The sequence below is a fragment of the Genypterus blacodes genome, unplaced genomic scaffold (assembly GCF_046128005.1).
Source record: "Genypterus blacodes isolate CSIRO-AG114 ecotype Tasmania unplaced genomic scaffold, CSIRO-AGI_Gbla_v1 ptg000072l_1, whole genome shotgun sequence".
In the NCBI taxonomy this organism is placed as follows: Eukaryota; Metazoa; Chordata; class Actinopteri; order Ophidiiformes; family Ophidiidae; genus Genypterus; species Genypterus blacodes.
The window spans coordinates 3288588-3308763 of NW_027466882.1; the positions used below are offsets into that span (position 1 = coordinate 3288588).

At 42.0% G+C, this 20176-nt stretch overlaps 1 protein-coding gene across 1 annotated transcript; it reads left to right on the forward strand.

Annotated features, from left to right (window-relative positions):
* Positions 1 to 15682: 15682 nt before the first annotated feature.
* On the forward strand, positions 15683 to 19672 carry agr2 (anterior gradient 2). Its single transcript, XM_076157072.1, has 8 exons — positions 15683 to 15759; positions 16408 to 16526; positions 16657 to 16720; positions 16990 to 17042; positions 17554 to 17630; positions 18146 to 18209; positions 19271 to 19354; positions 19445 to 19672. Exons 2-8 carry the CDS (start codon positions 16409 to 16411, stop codon positions 19492 to 19494), a joined length of 510 nt encoding a protein of 169 aa, XP_076013187.1. The 5' UTR covers positions 15683 to 15759; position 16408; the 3' UTR covers positions 19495 to 19672.
* Positions 19673 to 20176: the final 504 nt, after the last annotated feature.

The following is a 20176-nucleotide window of genomic DNA, read 5'->3' on the forward strand; positions in this document are numbered from 1 at the left end:
TACACAAGTCATTCCACTCAAAGATGATGGCGGACAGGCACACCGGCAGACAGCTCAAAGGACTGGCTACTACGTTAGACTGACATACGCTGGTTTCAATGACTGTGTGAAAAACGGACACTGAAGTAATGATTTTCGGCTGAGAAGTTGTGAATTACAGATAATTCATCACTTATTGAGGGACGTAACTTCAGAAAGACAAATTAGGTCTTAAAAATTGAACACTAATATAAAATGAATGCAAGATCAAATACTCATATAGAAAACACCTTGAATATTAACATGGACAAATCATATATCAAACAACTCCTAATTTATTTATTTATTTTATTTTTGTCTCCCACAGATGGCTCGCTGGCCGTTACTAAGTAGCTCGCAAAAGGTTCAAAGAATACATACATTTGACAACACGTCACTTGGTAAAGCTGTTTAAAATTCCATCCAACCAAATTCAGACATCCCGCCCCCTTTTGTCACAAAACGATCATAAGCCAATCAGCTGTCAGTCCAACAAATGACGCTGCTGTCATGTTTCATTACATTACAAATATACTATTTCCATAAGGAATTTACGAATTTGAATGACAAATGTGTGTGTGTCTCGTTTGCGGTGCGAACGTGTCTGTGGAGCGTCACTTCACTAGAGTCCACAGCAACTTTTCACGGGACTTTCCGGCTGCTAGCAGGGCGTGATGTGTCGTTAGCGAACGAATCGGCCCAAAGAGCTGGCCCCCGTCCAAGATGGAATTGTGGCACTGTTTGGAAAGGACTGCAGAATGCAGAATTTGCAGAATTAAGCCGTCATGTCCACTCAATCCAGTATGTTCTTCCAATCAGGAAAACATTCCAAAACTGTACGACAGAGAAAGTGCCTCACTGCAAGAACATTGCTTTTGCAATTTGTTTTTATTGAAGCAAACATTGTACATGACATGTGCATACAGTTGTAGGATATTTTGGAGATCGTTTTTTATATAAAGAGGGGAAAGAGGAGGGAGAGAGAAAGAGAGGAGGAAGGAAGGTTGTATTATCACTACTATTGTTGTTAAACATTATACATAGACCCTGAGGTAGAGTACAAGTGGATTGGAATTGCAATGATGTCATAGGGTACATACAGTTCTTACAGGATGATGTCAAACAGCAATGTAGGCTAGTACCAATCGCATCATTGGTAGAAAGAGAAAGGAAAGAAACAGAAAGAAAACCCCCCGCCTGGGGTGTAAAATAAAATGAAAAAATAAAATAAAAAGGAACTGATCGGTGTTCTGGTATCCAGTCACTGGTCTGGAATAGCCTGTAAATCTGTGAAGTAAGAGAGAAAAGGTTGCCATCTCTGATATAACTTATCAGTGTGGCCCTCATAGTGTACTTGATTTTCTCGAGTCTAAGAAAGTACATTGTATCCTTAAGCCATTGCGAAATAGAGGGAGGGGTGAGGGATTTCCAATGTAGGAGCAGGCGTCATCTAGCAAGCAAAGAGGTGAACATAATCATTTCCTCTTGTGGGGTGTTAAATTGGCATAGGTCATACGGAGTGCCGAAGATGGCAATATAAGGGGAGGGTTGAACTTGCATTCCCAAGAACATTCCATAAGTATTTTAATTCCTCATGAAAATAGTACCACACTCACTGTCATCTCACTAACATCAGAACAGAATGAATGCATGTGAAGTACAGATGTTATGGGAACTACAGTGAATTCCCTGAATTACAGGGAATGTGAAGGGAAATTGTGACAGTGATTTGTGGACAGACAAATGTGAAATATGAAAGGTATAGTATTAGTAAAATCAGTAATAACATTGTTTTGTTTTCTTTGAGATAAATATGATGTGAATTCATTAGCGTAAGCTTGACACTGAAAATGTATACAGAAAAAAGAAGCTCATGTTGCTGAATTGAAGTGCATTTTGATACAAAATGTGAGTGTTGGATATCGACATTTTGTAAATGTTCAAACAGAAGACGCTTATTCAGCTGGTTTGGGTGGGGAATCCGCCATGTGGATAAATGTTACTAATAATGTTAAACATGAGGAGCTCTCGGACACTTCTATTTTGTCAAAGTAGCTCTCAGAGGCAAAAAGGTTGGAGACCACTGCTTTAAATACACAATAACATGAATCCAACATATTGTAGTGAACGGATGGATGGAGGCAGAAGATGTTATCTTTCATCTATTACCAATGTGTGTCATTTGATCTACTGTGCTGACAAGCGAATCTATGAAGCCATCAAAGCTGCAGCATCACTTGGAGACAACCCACAGCCACTTAAAAGACAAACAAGGACAACAGACGTTGATGAGAAAATCTATGTTTATACATGGCACTCAGCCCAGTTTGATATAAAACATAATTTTATACAATAAATTGCAACTAAATATATATATATATATATATATATATATATATATATAGTAGGGGGTCCCCGCTCCATCTCTCCATCACTTTGGGGGTCCTTGGCCCGAAAAACGCTGGAGACCCCTGACTTATAAAGTATGGCGCGAGGACACACAAGTTTTTCAAATAAGGAACTACGACTTCAGCATGAGGATACACAAGTGACTACATCCGTTTTTCAAAGTAAACTGGTAACACATATTTTAACCTTGAAATGGTTGATGTCTGATATTTGCGGGGCTATGAAATATTAATACCCCATAGCTAGTGTTCAGACCAACTCTGACAACACACTCAAAATCAAGTAGTTTTGCATCAACTTCTGTGTGGACAGTATTTTTCCCACTGTCCAATCCACGAAGAAGTCACGCCCCAGCACCCCCAATGACTACAGACTGGTGGTGCTGACGTCTCACCTGATGAAGTCCATGGAGAGGCTGGTCCTGTCACTCTTTCAGCCCCTGGTCAAACCGTCATTGGACCCTCTCCAGTTTGCCTACCAGCTGAAACTAGTAGTAAAAGATGCCATCATCTTCCTGCTTCACCTTGCTTAGACAGACCTGGCAGCACTGTGAGAGTCATGTTCCAGGGCATTCAACACTGCCCGGCCGGCCCTGCTTGGTAGTAAGCTGACGGCGATGTAGGTAGACTCTCCCCTGGTTTCCTGGATAGTGGACTATCTGACTGGTCGGCCATAGTTTGTCAGACTCCGGGGCTGTGTGTCTGACGCTGTGGTGAGCAACACTGGAGCCCCACAGGGTACGGTCATATCAACATGCCTGTTCACCCTGTACACCTCAGACTTCTGCCCAGAGTCCTGCCACCTGCAGAAGTTCTCAGAAGACTGCAATAGTAGGCAGCATCAGCAAGGGGAAGGATGAGGAGTACAGGGCCGTCGTGCACCCCTTTGTCGAATGGTGGGAGATGAATCACCTGCAGCTCAACACTGATCTGCCTGGTCACACACTGCTGTGGGATGGCATTCCACTCCTCAACCAGGATTTGTCACAAGTCAGCCAACGTGGTTGTGTTGGTCATTCTAGCACGAACAGCATGCCCCAGCTGATCCCACAAGTGTTTCATTGGGTTGAGGTCAGGAATGTCGGCAGGCCACTCCATTCTCTCTACTCCAAAATTCTGGAGGTAGTCTCTGATTAAACCCGCTCTGTGGCGGCGAGCGTTGTCATCTTGGAGGATGGAGTTCGGTCCCAGACTGTGGAGATATGGGATTGCCACTAATTGCAGAATCTCAGCTCGATATCTCTCTGCATTGAGATTGCCTCCAATGATGACAAGCCTTGTTTTTCCAGTGATGGAGATGCCACCCCACACCATCACACTGCCTCCACCAAAAGATGTTACTCTATCGGTGCAGCAATCAGCAAAGCGTTCTCCCCGTCTTCTCCACACTTTGACCCTACGATCCAACTTCCATAGGCAGAATATGGACTCATTGCTGAACATAACGTTCCTCCACATGTTCAGGTTCCAGTGCAGGTGTTGCCGACACCAGCGCAAATGGGCCTGACGGTGAAGGGCAGTCATGGCAGGCCTCCTGGCAGCCCTATTAGCCCGGAGATTGGCTGCGTGCAGTCTGTTCCGGATTGGAAGCCGTGCGCTGTAATGTCCTGCAAACCTTGACTGCAAATCTGTTCCTAAGTGCTGAAAGGGTGAGGAACTGGTCTTCTTGGGGTGTTGTTCTCTTGGGACGACCACTTCGCGGTCTGTCTCTGACATCCCCCGTTTCATGGAACTTGGCCTTCAGTTTGGAGATGGAAATGATGCTCTTTGCTTTTGTGGAAAACCAGCTTGAAGTTGCCCTAATGCGCGGGCCTTATCAAAATCAGACAAACGTGGCATGCCGATTCTTGGAGCAGATACCGATTGACCACTGTAGCAGGGCCCATGCTCACAGGTGTTGCCAATCAGGCACCTGATTGTCAGCACCTCGGGGTACTAGAAGCTCAAAACAAGAGTCAATAGCAACAGCAGCATAAGCTGTTTGGCATTGGCAGAGAAGATTTGGCAAATTTTTGATGTTTATTAACTAAAATAACATCTGTGGTGTTACGGGTCACGAAAAGTTCGGAAATTTGTGTTTGGCAGATTATATCTCTGTTGTAACAATGCTTCTTGGTAATACATTTTATACCGCTTTGGATGAAAGCGTCTGCTAAATGACCGTAATGTAATGTAATGTAATACCGTTGGAAAGCCTGTTTAGTCCCCTTTTAAATGGTTCCCCATTTAAGCCTGGTGCTCCTCCTCATGCTTGTCACCAGCCTGGTCACACACTGCTGATATCGAGATGACATTCTGCAACCAGTGGCAATCACATATCTCCAGATTCTGGGACTGAACTCCATCCTCCAAGATCACAATGCTCAGAGCGGGGTTTATCAGAGACTGGTTGAGGAGTGGAATGCTATCCCACAGCAGTGTGTGACCAGGCTGGTGACACAGCATGAGGAGGAGCCAGGCTGTTGTGGCAGTGTATGGTTTTTCCACAAGCTACTTTGGCTCCTGACTGTTTGTTAAATGAATAAATTGTAAAATTTCAGCATCTGCTTTGCTAAGGAACGGTCTGATTGGTGATATTTCGGGTAAGTAAATAAGCAACCTTTGTCACATTATTAAAAAGGCTTCTGAATGTTAGATCTTCGTCAAATGTTACGCCCAGATTCTTTGCCGTTGAAGAGCAACGAATGGGACCGTCGTCAAAATTAACTACTAGGTTTTGAAATTTCAATCTCTGCATCTTTCGCCCTAAAATCAGCATTTCAGTTTTTAAAAAATTAAGAAGCAGAACACTTGTTGTCATCCAGCCTGGCTAGAAGACAGGACTCCAAGTTGGAGATCCAAGAGGGGTTGATGGGATTTATGAAAACATACAATTGTCGCCTGCATATGAATGAAAATCTATACCGAACTGACAAACTATGTTTCCAAGAGGGAACATAAAGATTGAAAATAGTAATTGACCCAATACAGAACCCTGTGGAACACCGCATTTTACAGGGTAGGTGGGTTTAAGGTAAGGCTTTATTTTAGCAGAGACAGCTGTTTTAGAAGCAGCAGGCACAACCCCTGTGGAGAGTGACTTATTTATAATAAGATAAGATAAGATAAGATGAAAGTTTATTATCCTGAGGGACATTACTGTGCAACAGTTACAGTGCAGAATGACCGACACTCTCACTTCTAGAGAGGGACGTTAACAGGCTGTTCAAGAGACAGAACCCCCGCAAAGCTGCCGGCCCAGACTCTGTCTCCCCCTCCACGCTGAAGCACTGCGCCGATCAGCTGTCTCTGGTGTTCACCGACATCTTTAACACCTTATGGAGACATGTACCAGTCTGCTTCAAAGCATCCACCATCATCCCCATCCCCAAGAAGCCAAGGACCACAGGACTTAACGACTTCAGACCCGTCGCTCTTACCTCTGTAGTCATGAAGTCTTTTGAGCGCCTGGTGCTCCCCCACCTGAAATCCCTCACCGACTGAACGCAGCCCCAGCCGCCCCCATCACTCTGTGTGACTCCCCAGTTGACACTGTGGAGTCCTTTCATTTCCTGGGAGCCATCATCTCCCAGGACCTCAAGTGGGAGCTCAACATCAGCTCCCTCACCTCACAAAAAGCCCAGTAAAGGATGTTCTTCCTGCGGCAGCTGAAGACGTTCAGCCTGCCATAGACATTGATGGTACGCTTATACTCTGCCATCATTGAGTCCATCCTCACCTCCTCCATCACCGTCTGGTACGCTGCAGCCACTGCCAAGGACAAGGGCAGGCTGCAGCGTATCATCCGCTCTGCAGAGAAGGTGATCGGCTGCAACCTGCCGTCCCTCCAGGACCTGTATGCCTCTCTGACCCTGAAGCGGGCAGGCAAGATTCTGGCCCGATCCCTCCCACCCTGGACACAAACTGTTTTCAGGGTCCATCACCACCAAAACCTCACGCCAAAGTTTCTTTCCCTCTGCAGTGGGCCTTATCAACAAGGCCCGGGTCTTCCACTGACTCATAATAAACCCCTGCACATTCACTTTATTTAACAGTATTCAATTAAGTTAATTTACTACAATAAACCCCTGCACGTTTTTAACACTTTCTTCATCAGTATTCATTTAGTTAACTTATTTAATTTAGTGTGTTTTTAATTTAAGTATTCACTGAGCTGCTGTTCCTATATGTTGTTTTTAATATGTTGTTTTAGATGTTGTTTCTTGTTGTCTTTTTTATATGTTATAGGTACACACCTAGAACCAGAGCAAATTCCTCTTAAGTGTTAACTTAATTGGCAAATAAAGTGATTCTGATTCTGATTCTGAATGAAACTAGAAAGCGAAATCACCAAAGTAGTGCAATATAGAAAACATGCAAGAGTGCATGCAGATACCAAGTACAACATAATAAGTGCACACCCTATAATCCCACTGTCCCTCCCCGACCCGAGGTAGATTTATTATAAAGTCCAATGGCCACAGGGAGGAAGGATTTCCTGTGGCGTTCAGTAGTACACCTGGGAGGAATGAGTCTATTACTGGAGGCCAGCACCTGGTGGAGAGGGTGAGAGTCATTGTTCATGATGCTACGTAGCTTGCGTAGCATCCTCATCTCCGACACACGCTCCAACGAATCAAGTTCAACCCCCAGGACAGAGCCAGCCTTCCTGATGATCTTGTTGATCCTGTTGGCGTCTGCTGACAATGCCGGACTGCCCCAGCACACAACCGCGAAGAAGATGGCACTTGCAACCACCGACTGGTAGAACACCCTCAGCATGGTGTTGCATACATTGAAGGCCTGGAGCCTCCTCATGTAGAGTTGACTCTGTCCTTTCTTGTACACTGCCTCAGCGTTCTTAGACCAGTCCAGTTTGTTGTCCAAATGGACTCCCAGGCATTTGTATACCTACCCAGAGTCCACAGTCACCCCGTTGATGGACACAGGTGTGGGGGGTGACTTCTTCTTGCGGGTGTCCACCACCAGCTCCTTAGTTTTGTCAGTATTGAGCTGCAGCTGATTCAGCTCACACCTCTTGACGAAGGAGTCATCTGAGAACTTCTGCAGGTGGCAGGACCCCGAGCAGAATTGGAAGTAGGAGGTGTAGAGGGTGAACAGGACTGGTGATAGGACCGTACCCTGAGGGGCCCCAGTGTTGCACGCCACAGTGTCAGACACAAATCCCATGCAGTCTGACAACCTGTTGCCAACCAGTCAGATAGTCAACTATCCTGGAAACCAGGGGAGAGTCTACCTGCATCGCCGACAGCTTGCTCCCGAGAAGAGCAGGCCGAACGGTGTTGAATGCACTGGAAAAGCCAAAGAACATGACTCTCACGGTGCTGCCGGGTCTGTCCAGATGGGCATAGGCACGGTGAAGCAGGAAGTTGACGGCATCCTCTACTCCCAGTTTCGGCTGATAGGCAAAGTGGAGAGGGTCCAGTGAGGGTTTGACCAGGGGCCGAATGACAGCTCAGTCTCTCCAAGGACTTCATCAGGTGGGACGTCAGTGCCACCGGTCTGTAGTCATTGAGGGTGCTGGGGCGTGACTTCTTCGGGACTGGAACCAGACAGGATGTCTTCCACAGCACCGGGACCTTCTCCAAACTGAGGCTCAGGTTGAAGATGTACTGTAGGACTCCACACAGCTGGGCAGCGCATTCTTTCAGGACCCATGGGCTGATGCCGTCGAGACCTGCAGCCTTACCTGGGAGGAGTCTGAACAGCTCTTTCCTGACCTGCTCTGCTGTGAAGATAGGTGTGCAGTGTGTGTTGGTGGGGGCAGAGGTGTTGTGAGGTATGGAGGGAGGCTGTGTGGCTGACGAGCTGGAGGAATGGGCCTCTCATCAAATCTATTGAAGAACAGGTTTAACTCCCCAGTCCTGGTCCCCTCCTGTTGTCTGGCTACCGGTCCGCTTGTAGCCAGTGATGGTCCTCATGCCGCTCCAAACCTCCATCATGTTGATTTGCTGAAGATTACGCTCTTGGATCTTCTCCTTCAGCAGCCTCTGGACTCGCTTCATCACTTCTCTATCCCCAACCCAGAAGGCTCTCTTCTTCTCATTCAAGAGGGCCATGATGTCTCTGGTCACCCAAGGTTTGTTGTTGGGGAAGCAGCATACAGTCTCTGTTGGAACAATACTGTCTACACAGAAGTTTATGTACCCTGTTACACAGTCTGTGAGATCATCAATGTCTTCTCCATGCGAGTCACAGAGCATGTCCCAGCCAGTAACCTGAAAGCAGCCCTGCAGAGCCTCATCAGCCTCCTGTGACCATCTCCTCACCGTCCTTGTAGTCACGGGCTGCCGCTGGACGAGAGGCTTGTGCACGGGCTGCAGGTGGATCAGGTTATGATCGGACCTTCCCAGTGGAGGAAGGGCCACAGAGCTTTATGCCTCCTTAACATTGGCATACAGCAGGTCCAGTATTTTGTTGTCTCTGGTTGGACAGTCCACAAACTGCTTGAACGTGGGCAGTGTCACTGCCAGAGAGACGAGGTTGAAGTCCCCAGATATCGCAATGAAAGTGTCAGGGGGTCGGGTCTGCAATCTGGCCACAGATGAGTGGATGACATCACTCGCGAGCGACGCGCTGGCTGAGGGAGGAACGTGACCACACAAGAGGATAACATGTGAGAAGTCACGCAGCAAATAATATGGCCTTAGGCTCACAGAAAGCAATTCAATATCTGGGCTACACAAACGTTCTTTCACAGTGACATGACCAGGGTTACACCATTTGTTGTTAATAAAAAAAGCAAGCCCACCACCTTTTCGTGGAGCCATGTCTCCGTGAAACACGACACACTGCTCTCACGATACTCCCGCTGAGTCCTCCCCAAGACCGCTAGCTCGTCCGTCTTGCTAGCTAGCAATCTCACGTTCCCCATGGTGATCGAAGGGATTACGGTTTGTATCTCGGTTTGTATCTCTGTTTCTTCTCTCGTCGTTTCACCCCAGTCTTACATCGTCTGTACTTCCTTCTCAACTCCTTGGGGATTTCGGGCTTGTCCCGTGCCAACGCGGTTGGCCAGAGAGAAACCAGCTGATTGCGCGTGTAAACAAAGTCTGCGCCGTAGTGCTGGGCTACGACGGCCACGCGGTTGAGGAAGAATGAGAAAAACCGAGACCACTTTCAACAGCATTGTGATGTGATGTTAGGGAATCACTAGTCATCCTTAACGTAACTGATTTGGCAACAAAAAACACATAACATTAATTGAAAAACAGCTAAAGGCTAGAAAGAGAATAGGAGCAACTGTTGCTGGCAGCCGCTTGCACAGCGCCGGAACCGGAAGTCTAATGCTACGTAAAGAGGTCCCAAGCATCGGGCATACTTTACAATTTTAGCACGAAGAGGATCAAGCAAGCAGTTAGTGGGCTTGGAGGAGACAACTAATTTTGAAAAACTGGCCAGTGAAAAAGTCTTGAGGAGGCTTACGGTACAGGATAGAGGGTGGGAGTAGAGTTGTTAATTAACCCTTTCATGCACGATGTGCACTTGAGTATAGTCCGCTGTAGTGGACATTGCGTGTCAGTGACTACAATTCATGCAAGAATTTTTCTTCTTGAAAATATTTCATCTACAGTAACTTTTTAGGATATAAATAAATGTTTTTTAGATTTTATTAGAATAAATTAATTATAATTTATGTATGTTGTAATGTTTATATCAAAAAAAATATTATTTTATTCATTGATTTGTTAAATACACTAGTTTTCTGTTTCTGTTCCTCAGATGCACAATGTCCACTTAAGTGGACATTTCAGTAACTCCTTAAATAATTTGTGTAAAAAAAAAAAAAAAAAATGTATTTGTTCTTTTTATGCCTAAAGATAAATAAAACACTTGGGAAAAAAATCCTGACTGGGGCTTTCATAATTCGTGCATGAAAGGGTTAATGTTTTTATATCGTTAACCTTGTTCGTAAAATACTCCATGAAGTTGTTTGGTTTAAAAGGTTTGTTTAAAAGCTCTGCGACTGTGTCGAATAGGAATTTGGGGTCGCTCTTATTGTCATAAATTCATTTTAAATAATAGGTAATTCGAGCAGGAAGAAGTGTTTGTTTATAATCTTATAGGCTATCATATGGGGCAAGTCAAAAAACTTGAAGTATGTTCAAACGCCAAGTGAATGGATGTTACTCTTGAGGCAAGGACCCAATTTGTCCCTTTTGCGAGGCCTTTTAGATTTAGAGGAGCAATATACTCTAGTACTGGATAATAGGGAATTCATATTATCTGTTAGCTTAGCCAATGAGGCCTTATTAGAATTTAGATCTTGTGGTAGTTCCTCAGCAAGCTGATTAATAATGCTAGGACATTTATCAATCAATCGATCAATTTACGGAGAGGCCAATTATATTCAATCATACATGAGAGTTGTATCACAAGTCTCGGTGAATACATGCACTGAGCTATTCCTAGAGCAAATATGTTTTTTTTTATATCAGAGTGTATCAGGGTGGATGCTTTTCCTGAAATAATTTTCTACTATTGTTCTATTGTAACTACTGGCTGCCTTAGCCACCACAATCTGTTCATGTAAACGGCCAGACCACTGTCTCAAGGCTTGCCCCGGATTGTGACGGTAATCTGTTAGCTCTGTACAGTGTTAGCCCATCTAGCTGCATCGTGGTGTCCTTGTTGTTTCCATTTAGCCATGTTTCTGTAAAGAAACAACAGATAGAGATACAACAGTCCCTCACACTCTCAAAAATCTGATGTAATCCATTTTTTTGTCCAGAGAATGCACATTGGCCAGCATGATTGCTGGAATTGCTGGTTTGTGTGGGTTAAAAATCCACAACCATCTCCTTTGTCTTAAGAGCATTTAGCTCCAGATTGTTCTGCCCGCACCAGTTCACCAGAGGGTCAATCTCCCACCTTTAGGCAGACTCATTCCCACCACGAATTAGTCCAATGAGGGTGGTGTCGTCAGGGAACTTCAGGAGCTGGACTGACTGATTACTTCAGGTGCAGTCGTTGGTATGCAAGGAGAAGAGCAGGGGAGGAAAGAACACAGCCCTAAGGTGAACCGGTGCTGATGGTCTGCGATTCAGAGGTGTTTTTCTCAGCTTCACATGCTGTTTCCTGTCCGTCAGGAAGTCTGTGATCCACCTGCAGGTGGACTCGGGCACGTGAAGCTGGGAGAGCTTGTTCTGCACTAGTGAAGGGATGATCGCATTGAAGTTTCCCTTGGGATAATAAACTTTTATCTTATCTTATCTTATCTTAAGGCAAAGTCCACAAACAGGATCCTGGTGTAGGTTCAGCACAAGACGACCAAAAAGACTTCATAACTGCAGAAGTCAGAGCAATGGGTCTGTAGTCATTAAGTCCTGTGGTCCTTGGTTTCTTGGGGACGGGGATGATGGATGATGGAAATTCCACAGATGTAAGTGAAAAAGTGGGAAACAAATCCACTGGCGCACCAACATGCCAGCTGATGAAAATCTCTGTGCCAGTGTTCTTCACCACAAAAGTCATTGTTTCTCATGTCCAGAAGAAACTGATGGTCATAGACATGGTGATGAAGACATAGACAAAGACAACACTGCATAATCCCAAGGAGAGGCCCTGCCATCTCACTGATCAATCTTTCAAAAATCTTTTCAATTTTGGGTAGTCCCAAAAAATGTGGGTGTACTTTTTCTTGTCATATTTTGCTGTGATAAATCTGAAGTAACTCACACATCACACATCACAATTTGCCAGTTGAATTCTCTCCAGGCTGCCAGTTGAATTCTCTCCAGGCTGGACTATTAGGTAATTTATGTCCTTCTTCACTTAGCAATTCCCAAGCGTCAAATGAGGAAGGACTGATCGATAGAAATAGATAATAATTTCTTGGGGTGGGGGGTGGATCGGGTCTTCAGGTGAGATTTCCTCCCTTTTTGTTTGTCTTTTTTTTATGCCCCATGTCCCCGGTTTCAGTTCTCTTCTCTCCCTCTATCTCTGCCGCTCTCCCATCTTGTAGGTTACAAAGAAAAAAAAAAAAAAAGAATCTGTATATGGCACACACACATGGACCCAACTAACAGAAATGTAACAATGTGGCCTCACTAATTTTACATTTTGTCAATTTGTGTATCTCATTCCCTAGGTCCCAATCAATATTTCCTTTCTTTCTCTCCTTCTCTCAATCTTCCACTACTCTCTGTGTAAAAAAAACAATTTCAAAATGTCCCATAACTGTATGCTCATTGTCATGTCAAATGCTTTCTTCAATCAAAATATTTAACATCAGGAATAAATAATAATTTCGATTTAGTGTGACTCCACCAGATAGAAATATAATTTATTACTACAAACTTATCTCCTCTCTAATGTCCAAACTGTGCGCAAGTACAGTACTAGTGTATATTTTTACTAGTACTTTTACTTTCCGCCTATGATATTGCTGATGAATACTTTCAGAGACACTGAGGTGAAAAGGGTTCATAAGCTGTTGTTTTGTCACTGAATAAACCCGGCTGTTACATCCTATTGGGGTAGCACAGCCAGCTATTGCGTGTGCTGCATCAGATCCGTGTGATCAGGGCATGGCTGAGTGCAGGTGGTGAATGTGTTAAAAGGAGCGGTCTTTAACCCTGCCCTGTAGTTCAAATATTGACCATAGTGCTGTGAGAACACACAGCCAATGAAAGAAAGAGAGGTGAAATGAACGAGAGTTATAGTAAGGACACCTCAGCACTACACTCTTACATCCTTGTAATAAGCCAACATCAACTTCATTTATACAGAAACTGCAATCCTAGGAATTCTGTCCATATACAGTATACTGGTTGTCTTATGCTTTGTATACACAGCACTCAGATATACAAATTAATTTACTTACTTTACTTTATTAAAAGTATAGTGTGCATATGTACGTGTCATTTCTAGATATGTCAAAAAACTCAACAGAATGATTTAGGTACATCTGTAGTTAATCCATAATTATACGAGGATATAGTATTTTATAGAATTGGATTTACTTTAATTGGTGAGGTTTGTCTTGCAGTTAGTGTTAATTACAATTTCAATGAGAGATTCCCTCTCTACGAATGGCTGGGTAGGTAGTAGGTGGGTCATGATATTATTTGTGTTTATTTGGAGTCTTTTCACTATAGACAATCTTCACCCATTTATAGAATAACTGATAAGGTTTTAGTGTTCCACATCCTTATTCAAGGTGCAGGTACAAATTCATCACCATTAATGAAGTTGCAACTCTAGTTTAAAAAAACTTCAAACATCTGTGTGTTCTGGCAGGTTGGATTCCATTCTGTTTCGAAAATTAACACTTGTATTCCCATATTGTTCCTTTACATCATACTTCAGGTGTAAATGGTATCACTCTCCTTAAATGATGCCAAGCCAAGGAGCCTCTTTAATTCTTCATTGCATTTAAACAAACATGCATGGATGTTAAAACTTAGACTCAAATTAGTATTATTATTTGATCGAATTTCATCTTTCAGAAAATACCATAATTAAAGCGAAATTTGCAAAAGCTCACGTTAATGTGCTCTAAATAACAGACCTCGTCAATATTGCTGATTACTGATTAACACTGCCTATTAGATCAAGCATGTAAACACTCATCATCTCACTCATCTTAAATCTAACTTTTTTCAGAAAACGAAGGAATCATTAATTTCATCCAATTTAACATCTTACAGCACATTTTCACTTAATTGCAGTGCATAGGGCACTCATTACAGTGTCACTCTTTGACTGTATTTTTTTCAAGCCTGGACAAAATAATTCTACTTTGCAATTTACCACACAACCTCTGAATTTGACCTATCCTCTTAGAATACAGTACAAACTGCTGCACCACCATGCTGCTCTAAAAAGAAAAGGTGAAGAAACAACAATGATACAAAGTAATATAACATATATATACACTGTACACACACACACACACACACACACATATATATACACACACACACACATATACCCTTTTTATCATTGCTGTTTCTTCACCTTTTCTTTGCTTATATACATATATATAGCATGTTTATCATTGTTGTTTCTTCACATTTTCTTTCTTTCATCTTATCTTATCTATTAAAATATGTTAAAATAAAATGAAGAGCAGTTCACTCTTTTTCACTGTCTGATCACTTCCAGCTGCTGTGCCAGAAAGTTCAGAAAGGTATTTGTGATGGATATAGTTTTTACTTTAATAGAGCAAAATATACTGATCTCAAGCAATACAGAACCACATCTTGATTAGATAAAGAGTAGGTATTTTAACAGTTAACTCCCACCCTTTGTTAGCAGTCATGCAGGTTTAGTGTACAGAGGTGGATGGTTCCAGGATACGGGGAGGGCCACTAAATGGGCTGACTCATTTAGAGAGAGGCAGATTGGTTGTCAGGAGGCCCATGCTCAACAAAGCCTTCATTGATATGAGCCGGCTCACACTGCTGCTCCTGTCCTGCTGCTTTGCTGCATGACAAGGACTGTTGAGCTTTGTCAAGAAAAGGGTGAATAGTATCCTGTTCAGTGTTTGTAGAAGTAAAATGAAGCACATCAAGGTGAATTCAAAAGCATTTAGTTCCTATCCATTCAAGATACTATCAAATTGGGTCCAACATTAATCTTTGCTAGGGCCTCATAATTACTAGGGCCTGTTCACCTATAACTAATATGCAAGATGGGGAGAGAAAATTATAATGGCATAAAAGCTCATTCCTGACTAAAGAATTTCAAGTTGATGTGTCATCCCTTGAAATGTCTCTGAACCCGCTTCATATCAGAGCTCACGGTATGTCACACCCGATCAAGTATTAATCTCCACTCCACATGTTGTGGAAATTTTAAGCTAATCATATGAAGCCCAATCATAATCAAGAAACCTGTTTTTCAACATGTTTATAAAACTTAATTTCACTAACAGTATTTAAACTGCACACAACGAGCAGGGAGAATGAATGAGTTATAGGCGTTAATGTTCAAAACTTAAGGAGGAATGCTGGAGTTGCTCAGTCTGCTCCAAACCTAAACTGGTCAAAACGCCTCAAGATCTGCTAGTAATTGTTGGACTAAAGTATTAAGCATTAAATTAAACATTAACTTGTAAGTGGTTGATCTCTGTGTGTCTTTAGTGATAACAATCAAAACTTCAAATACAGTTTTTATTCCAGTTAGTTTGGTTCACAGACATTCCAGCAGAAAGGAGGCCTGGGGGAAGGGAGGAGGAGGAGGAGGAGGAGGAGGAGAAGGAGGAGGGCGGATACACCCAGGTGAGCGTGAGCTTAAATAAGGAGCAGGTGACGGAGAGAAGAGAAGCAGAGCCCAGAGCCCTTCAGGTCATAGCAGTTCAGATCCAGAACTTCCTCTAATCTATCAGGTATGGTTAATACTTTTAAAATTTGAAAGTACTGAATTAATGTTTGCCATGACAATGTTTAAATCTTTAATTTGTTGATTTGAATCTTTTAGTTAGGCTTGGAAATGATGCAGTCATTAGAAACACTGTAAAAATCTCAGACTTTAAAGGGGTAATTAGATACAAAGTTACTTGATAAGAGGAGGACTTTACAGTGTAATGTCCCATTTTGGTCACAGTGTAATTTTAGACACTTTTGTACCGTGGCTAAAAGGAAATAGAGCTAAAATAATGTTGTATTGGTAGAAAATGCATCTTACGAATTGCTTTTGCAGGAGTAATGATGATGAGATATTCTTTCAGGACGTTTAAAAATCTGCCAGTGTTGATATTTCTCTTTTTCATATTCAACATTGTTATTACTTACATTTTTTCTAGAAATTAGTGTCGTGATCTGTCAGAAAATCAGCGATGATGCGATTTGATTCCAGGAAACTGTTCATCAGGTTCAACTATTTTGTTGCTTCTGAGCTTGTCGTTCTTTCTTTTCTTTTCTTTCTTCCTTGATATCACTGATTAACAGGAAACCAAATACGGTGTTATGGTCTTTATGTGGGTATATCATGTGTGTACTGCACTTTCTCAATGACACACACTCCCTTTTTGCAGGATGATCAAAGTAGTGTTATCTATGCTCTTGGTCCTGGTGGCCGTGTCTTCCACCATGGTAAAACCAGAGAAGAACACCCCAAGGAGAGGCAAGAGGGTCCCTCAAACTCTATCTAGAGGTTTGTGTGAACCAATGAACTAATTAGTCTCGGGTAGATTCAGGACAGTGTCTCCATCAGTCTTTTCTGAACTCTCTCTCTCTCTCCCGCTCCCTCTCCCTCTCCCTCTCCCTCTCCCTCTCTTTCTCAGGTTGGGGTGATCAGCTGGTCTGGGCTCAGACTTATGAAGAGGCCCTTTTCTGGTCCAGGGCAAGGTAAAATAAAGAATAATGTTTGACATGTACCTTTTCACTTAATGAACCACATGTATATACAGAGGTTGGAAAATTACTTGAATCCTCTGCGTAAAAGAGTAAAAAGTGCCCTGCCCTGTCCTTTGAAATGCATAGTTAAAAAAACGTTGAACACAAATAAGCAGTAAAATGTTGCTTATTATCAAAAGTATAGATACATTTCTGAAAAGTAAAAGTCATTGTCCCATTGAGCTGTCGTGTGCGTGAGTAACTTAAAGTTATTTCTGCAGGAGAAAGCCTCTGATGGTCATCTTCCACCTTGAGGATTGTCCTCATAGCGCGGGTAAGGCACTAAACCTCTCTTTAGAATTAGAAGTTCACCTGCCAGTTTAATGTGAACTCCTACATTAATAAGGAGCCAAACCAGTTTGAAGGAGCACTGACGTTTAACTGCGCAAACAACCATTTGTTTGCTCGTGTAGTGTGATGTCACTCACTACATCCTGGTGCAGTTCCTTGAGTGTACAGTGGAGAAAGTGGTCCTCAAATGCTTTACTTCACTAAAATTAGTGAAACAACACCTACAACATACTTACATAAAATTCCTACATTTAAAATCTTACTTCAGTAAACATAAGTATTAAACATGTTGTAGTTCCTGTCAGAGTGTTATATTCTGAAACATCAATGTGTCATGAGCTGAACTGGAATAAATCGAAGTAAGAGACAAAGGGAGAAACCATAAGCAACCTTAAGTGACCAGCTCTGGGCCCCCAAATTATTATTTAACTTTCATTGGTCTGATTGGATTAAGTCCATTCGAATTTTCTCTTGAAAACTTGTTTGTTCGGCAGCATTAAAGAAGACTTTTGCTGAGAGCAACGAAATCCAAAAAATTCTCGATGACGATTTCATCGTCCTCAATCTGATGGTAAGTTTTAAGCCTTTTCACTGCTACAGTATATGTTTTTGAATGGTTTAAAATGTTAAACATTGGTTTTAAAAAAGTTAATCTCACATTATACCCATAACTGAAATTATTTACATAAATAACTCAATATATCCCATTACAGTATTCTTGATTTTTAACTAATACAATAGAGATATTTGCTTAAAAGTATACGTGTGTATCCACAGTGAAGGATGTAAAGAATGGAAGGATACATTTTGGAAGATGGGAAAGAGAGTAGAGGAAAGTTGTATAAAGCAGGAAGCAAGAAGGAAATTAGGAAGCAAAAATCACCAATTATCATTTAGTAGCTTTCTGCAGTGTGGAAGCAACATTCACTTTATTGATTAACATTGATAAAGAAACCTCTTCTCTGAAGACACTTCAGATCTCGATGGTATCACTATAAACAAATCCAGACTAGCGTCTGATGGTAGATATCAACTCAGCATTCAAATACTGAACAAAATTGTAATCTTTGTTTTTCCTGCTGACAGTATGAAACAACAGACATCAATCTCTCTCCTGATGGAAAGTATGTTCCCAGAATCTTGTTTGTTGGTAAGTGCTAATCAAATCTTCCTCACGTTTCCCTTTCATGGATTAGATTCCCTGAACATTGAACTATTCTTCTGTTTTATAAGAAGTTTCAGTTTTCAAAAATATGACTTGAGCATTGATGAGTGACATAATTTAAGTCATGTGAGAACTTCTATACAGTGGATCAGTATATCTATGATGGTAGTAATATTGACTATATATTTACTTACTTCTATCCTTCACAGAGACTAAAAGCCAGACAAACACAACAGAAAACATACCCTTGTCAGTGGACATAAATAATAAGAATGAAAACAACCAAGTCAAATAACAAATATATAACATTTTGGCAGATGGAAATATATTTTCAATTAAATTTGCTGAAGATTGGACTGGATTTGTGAGACTGTTGAGAACATTTTTCAAAAACTTAAAAATGGTACTGAGATGGATGGATGTGGTATACACTGAGATACTAGATAAGATTTACATCAAAATAAAAGACAAGAAAGTACCTTCTGAGAATATGGTGTCCATAGGATTTCACTTGATTACATTAGAAAAACTGTACATGCACATCAATCTTTCAGTGCCAGTCAGTGGATTTTTTTTCAAACATCAACACCATAGTAAGATTGAAGTCAGCACAAATCTATGTTGCTCTCGATTGACTAAACACATTTCTTCACCTGGTGTGCTTCCTGTGTATGAGATGAGAAGTAAAGCTTTCAGGACAAAAATACAATTTACAATGCTCAAAACACTGTAGTGCAGGGTTTCTTGTGTAATCTTTTTGCAGGGCCCAGATATAATGTTTGTCTATTTTACCTGTGATAATTGCTCTTGATCCAAATTTGTCCAAATATCAAATGAGACTGGTTAAAGTCTCTCCAATTTCAGACAGGGCAGGTATCAGATGTAGTAGCTCTGAAAAAGTAATGAATACATTAATGAAAAATTTGTTGTATGCATGGTGTTGGAATACCAAATACTAAAACATGTTATTGTATTAGACTACTTCAAAGTTGACCTGCAGCTGAACTGCATTTATTGGTTCCTGATCCTGTGACATCTCTCCACAGATCCCTCGATGACAGTGAGGGCCGACATCGTTGGTCCCTATTCCAACCGCATTTATGCTTACGAAAAATCTGACATCGGAACCTGTAAGTGCTACAACTATCTGTACCTGGCAACAGACTTGTTATAGACTTTTCAAACTCAAACTAACTGCCTCTCATTTGATCCTTCCTCAGTACTGAGCAACATGGAGCAGGCCAAGAAATTCGTGAAGAGTGAGCTGTGAGTGCTGGGATAATATGCTCATAACAGTTTGCGTATGAGACACAGTTTACACATGCAGAACTAAGCACTGGAAAGTTCTTCTTCTTTCTTCTTTGAATTCTCTAATTGCGACTTACTGTTATTATTGCTGTACACCCAGAATGTCTTTTTAATAAACATGGATCTGTCAATACTTGCAAGATGGATGCTCTGCATTTTTCTTTGGTCACAAAATATTATTGCACTTAACATGGCTGCTTCTAAGGCAGGGGCCGTATATGGCCTGCGGGACAATTTTGGCTCTCTCGATGACAGCATATAATTAATTATACTGTGATCATAATCCCCCCGTAAAACCGGCAGATCGCAGCGCAAATTTCGAAGCGCACCCCCTGTCAACAACAGTTTTGTGTTCACTCGAAGTGCAGATTTGGAAGTGCCCCCCCAGTTTGGTGTTCAATAATTCAGTATGGCCCCTGAGGGCTGATGGCAAACCCTAAATGGCCCGCGATAGGAAAAAGGTTCCCCACCCCTGTTCTAAGGTAAAGGTAAAGCTTATTTATACAGCATAGTACTTTGTTGAGCAAATCTCACTTTAAAATATAAAACACTAAAATGACAAAAAATACATTTTCAGGTATTCTTTAAACCCAGCAATAATCTGAATCAGTACTTAGATTGCATTTGTAAGGGAATGGTGTTTG

Bases quoted from the DNA above. Each gene is read 5' to 3' on its own strand.
- agr2 (XM_076157072.1), top strand. From the start codon at position 16,409: ATGATCAAAGTAGTGTTATCTATGCTCTTGGTCCTGGTGGCCGTGTCT. The intron at 16,721-16,989 runs GTAAAATAAAGA...TTATTTCTGCAG, and splicing joins CTTTTCTGGTCCAGGGCAAG to GAGAAAGCCTCTGATGGTCA. The intron at 17,043-17,553 runs GTAAGGCACTAA...TTTGTTCGGCAG, and splicing joins GGATTGTCCTCATAGCGCGG to CATTAAAGAAGACTTTTGCT.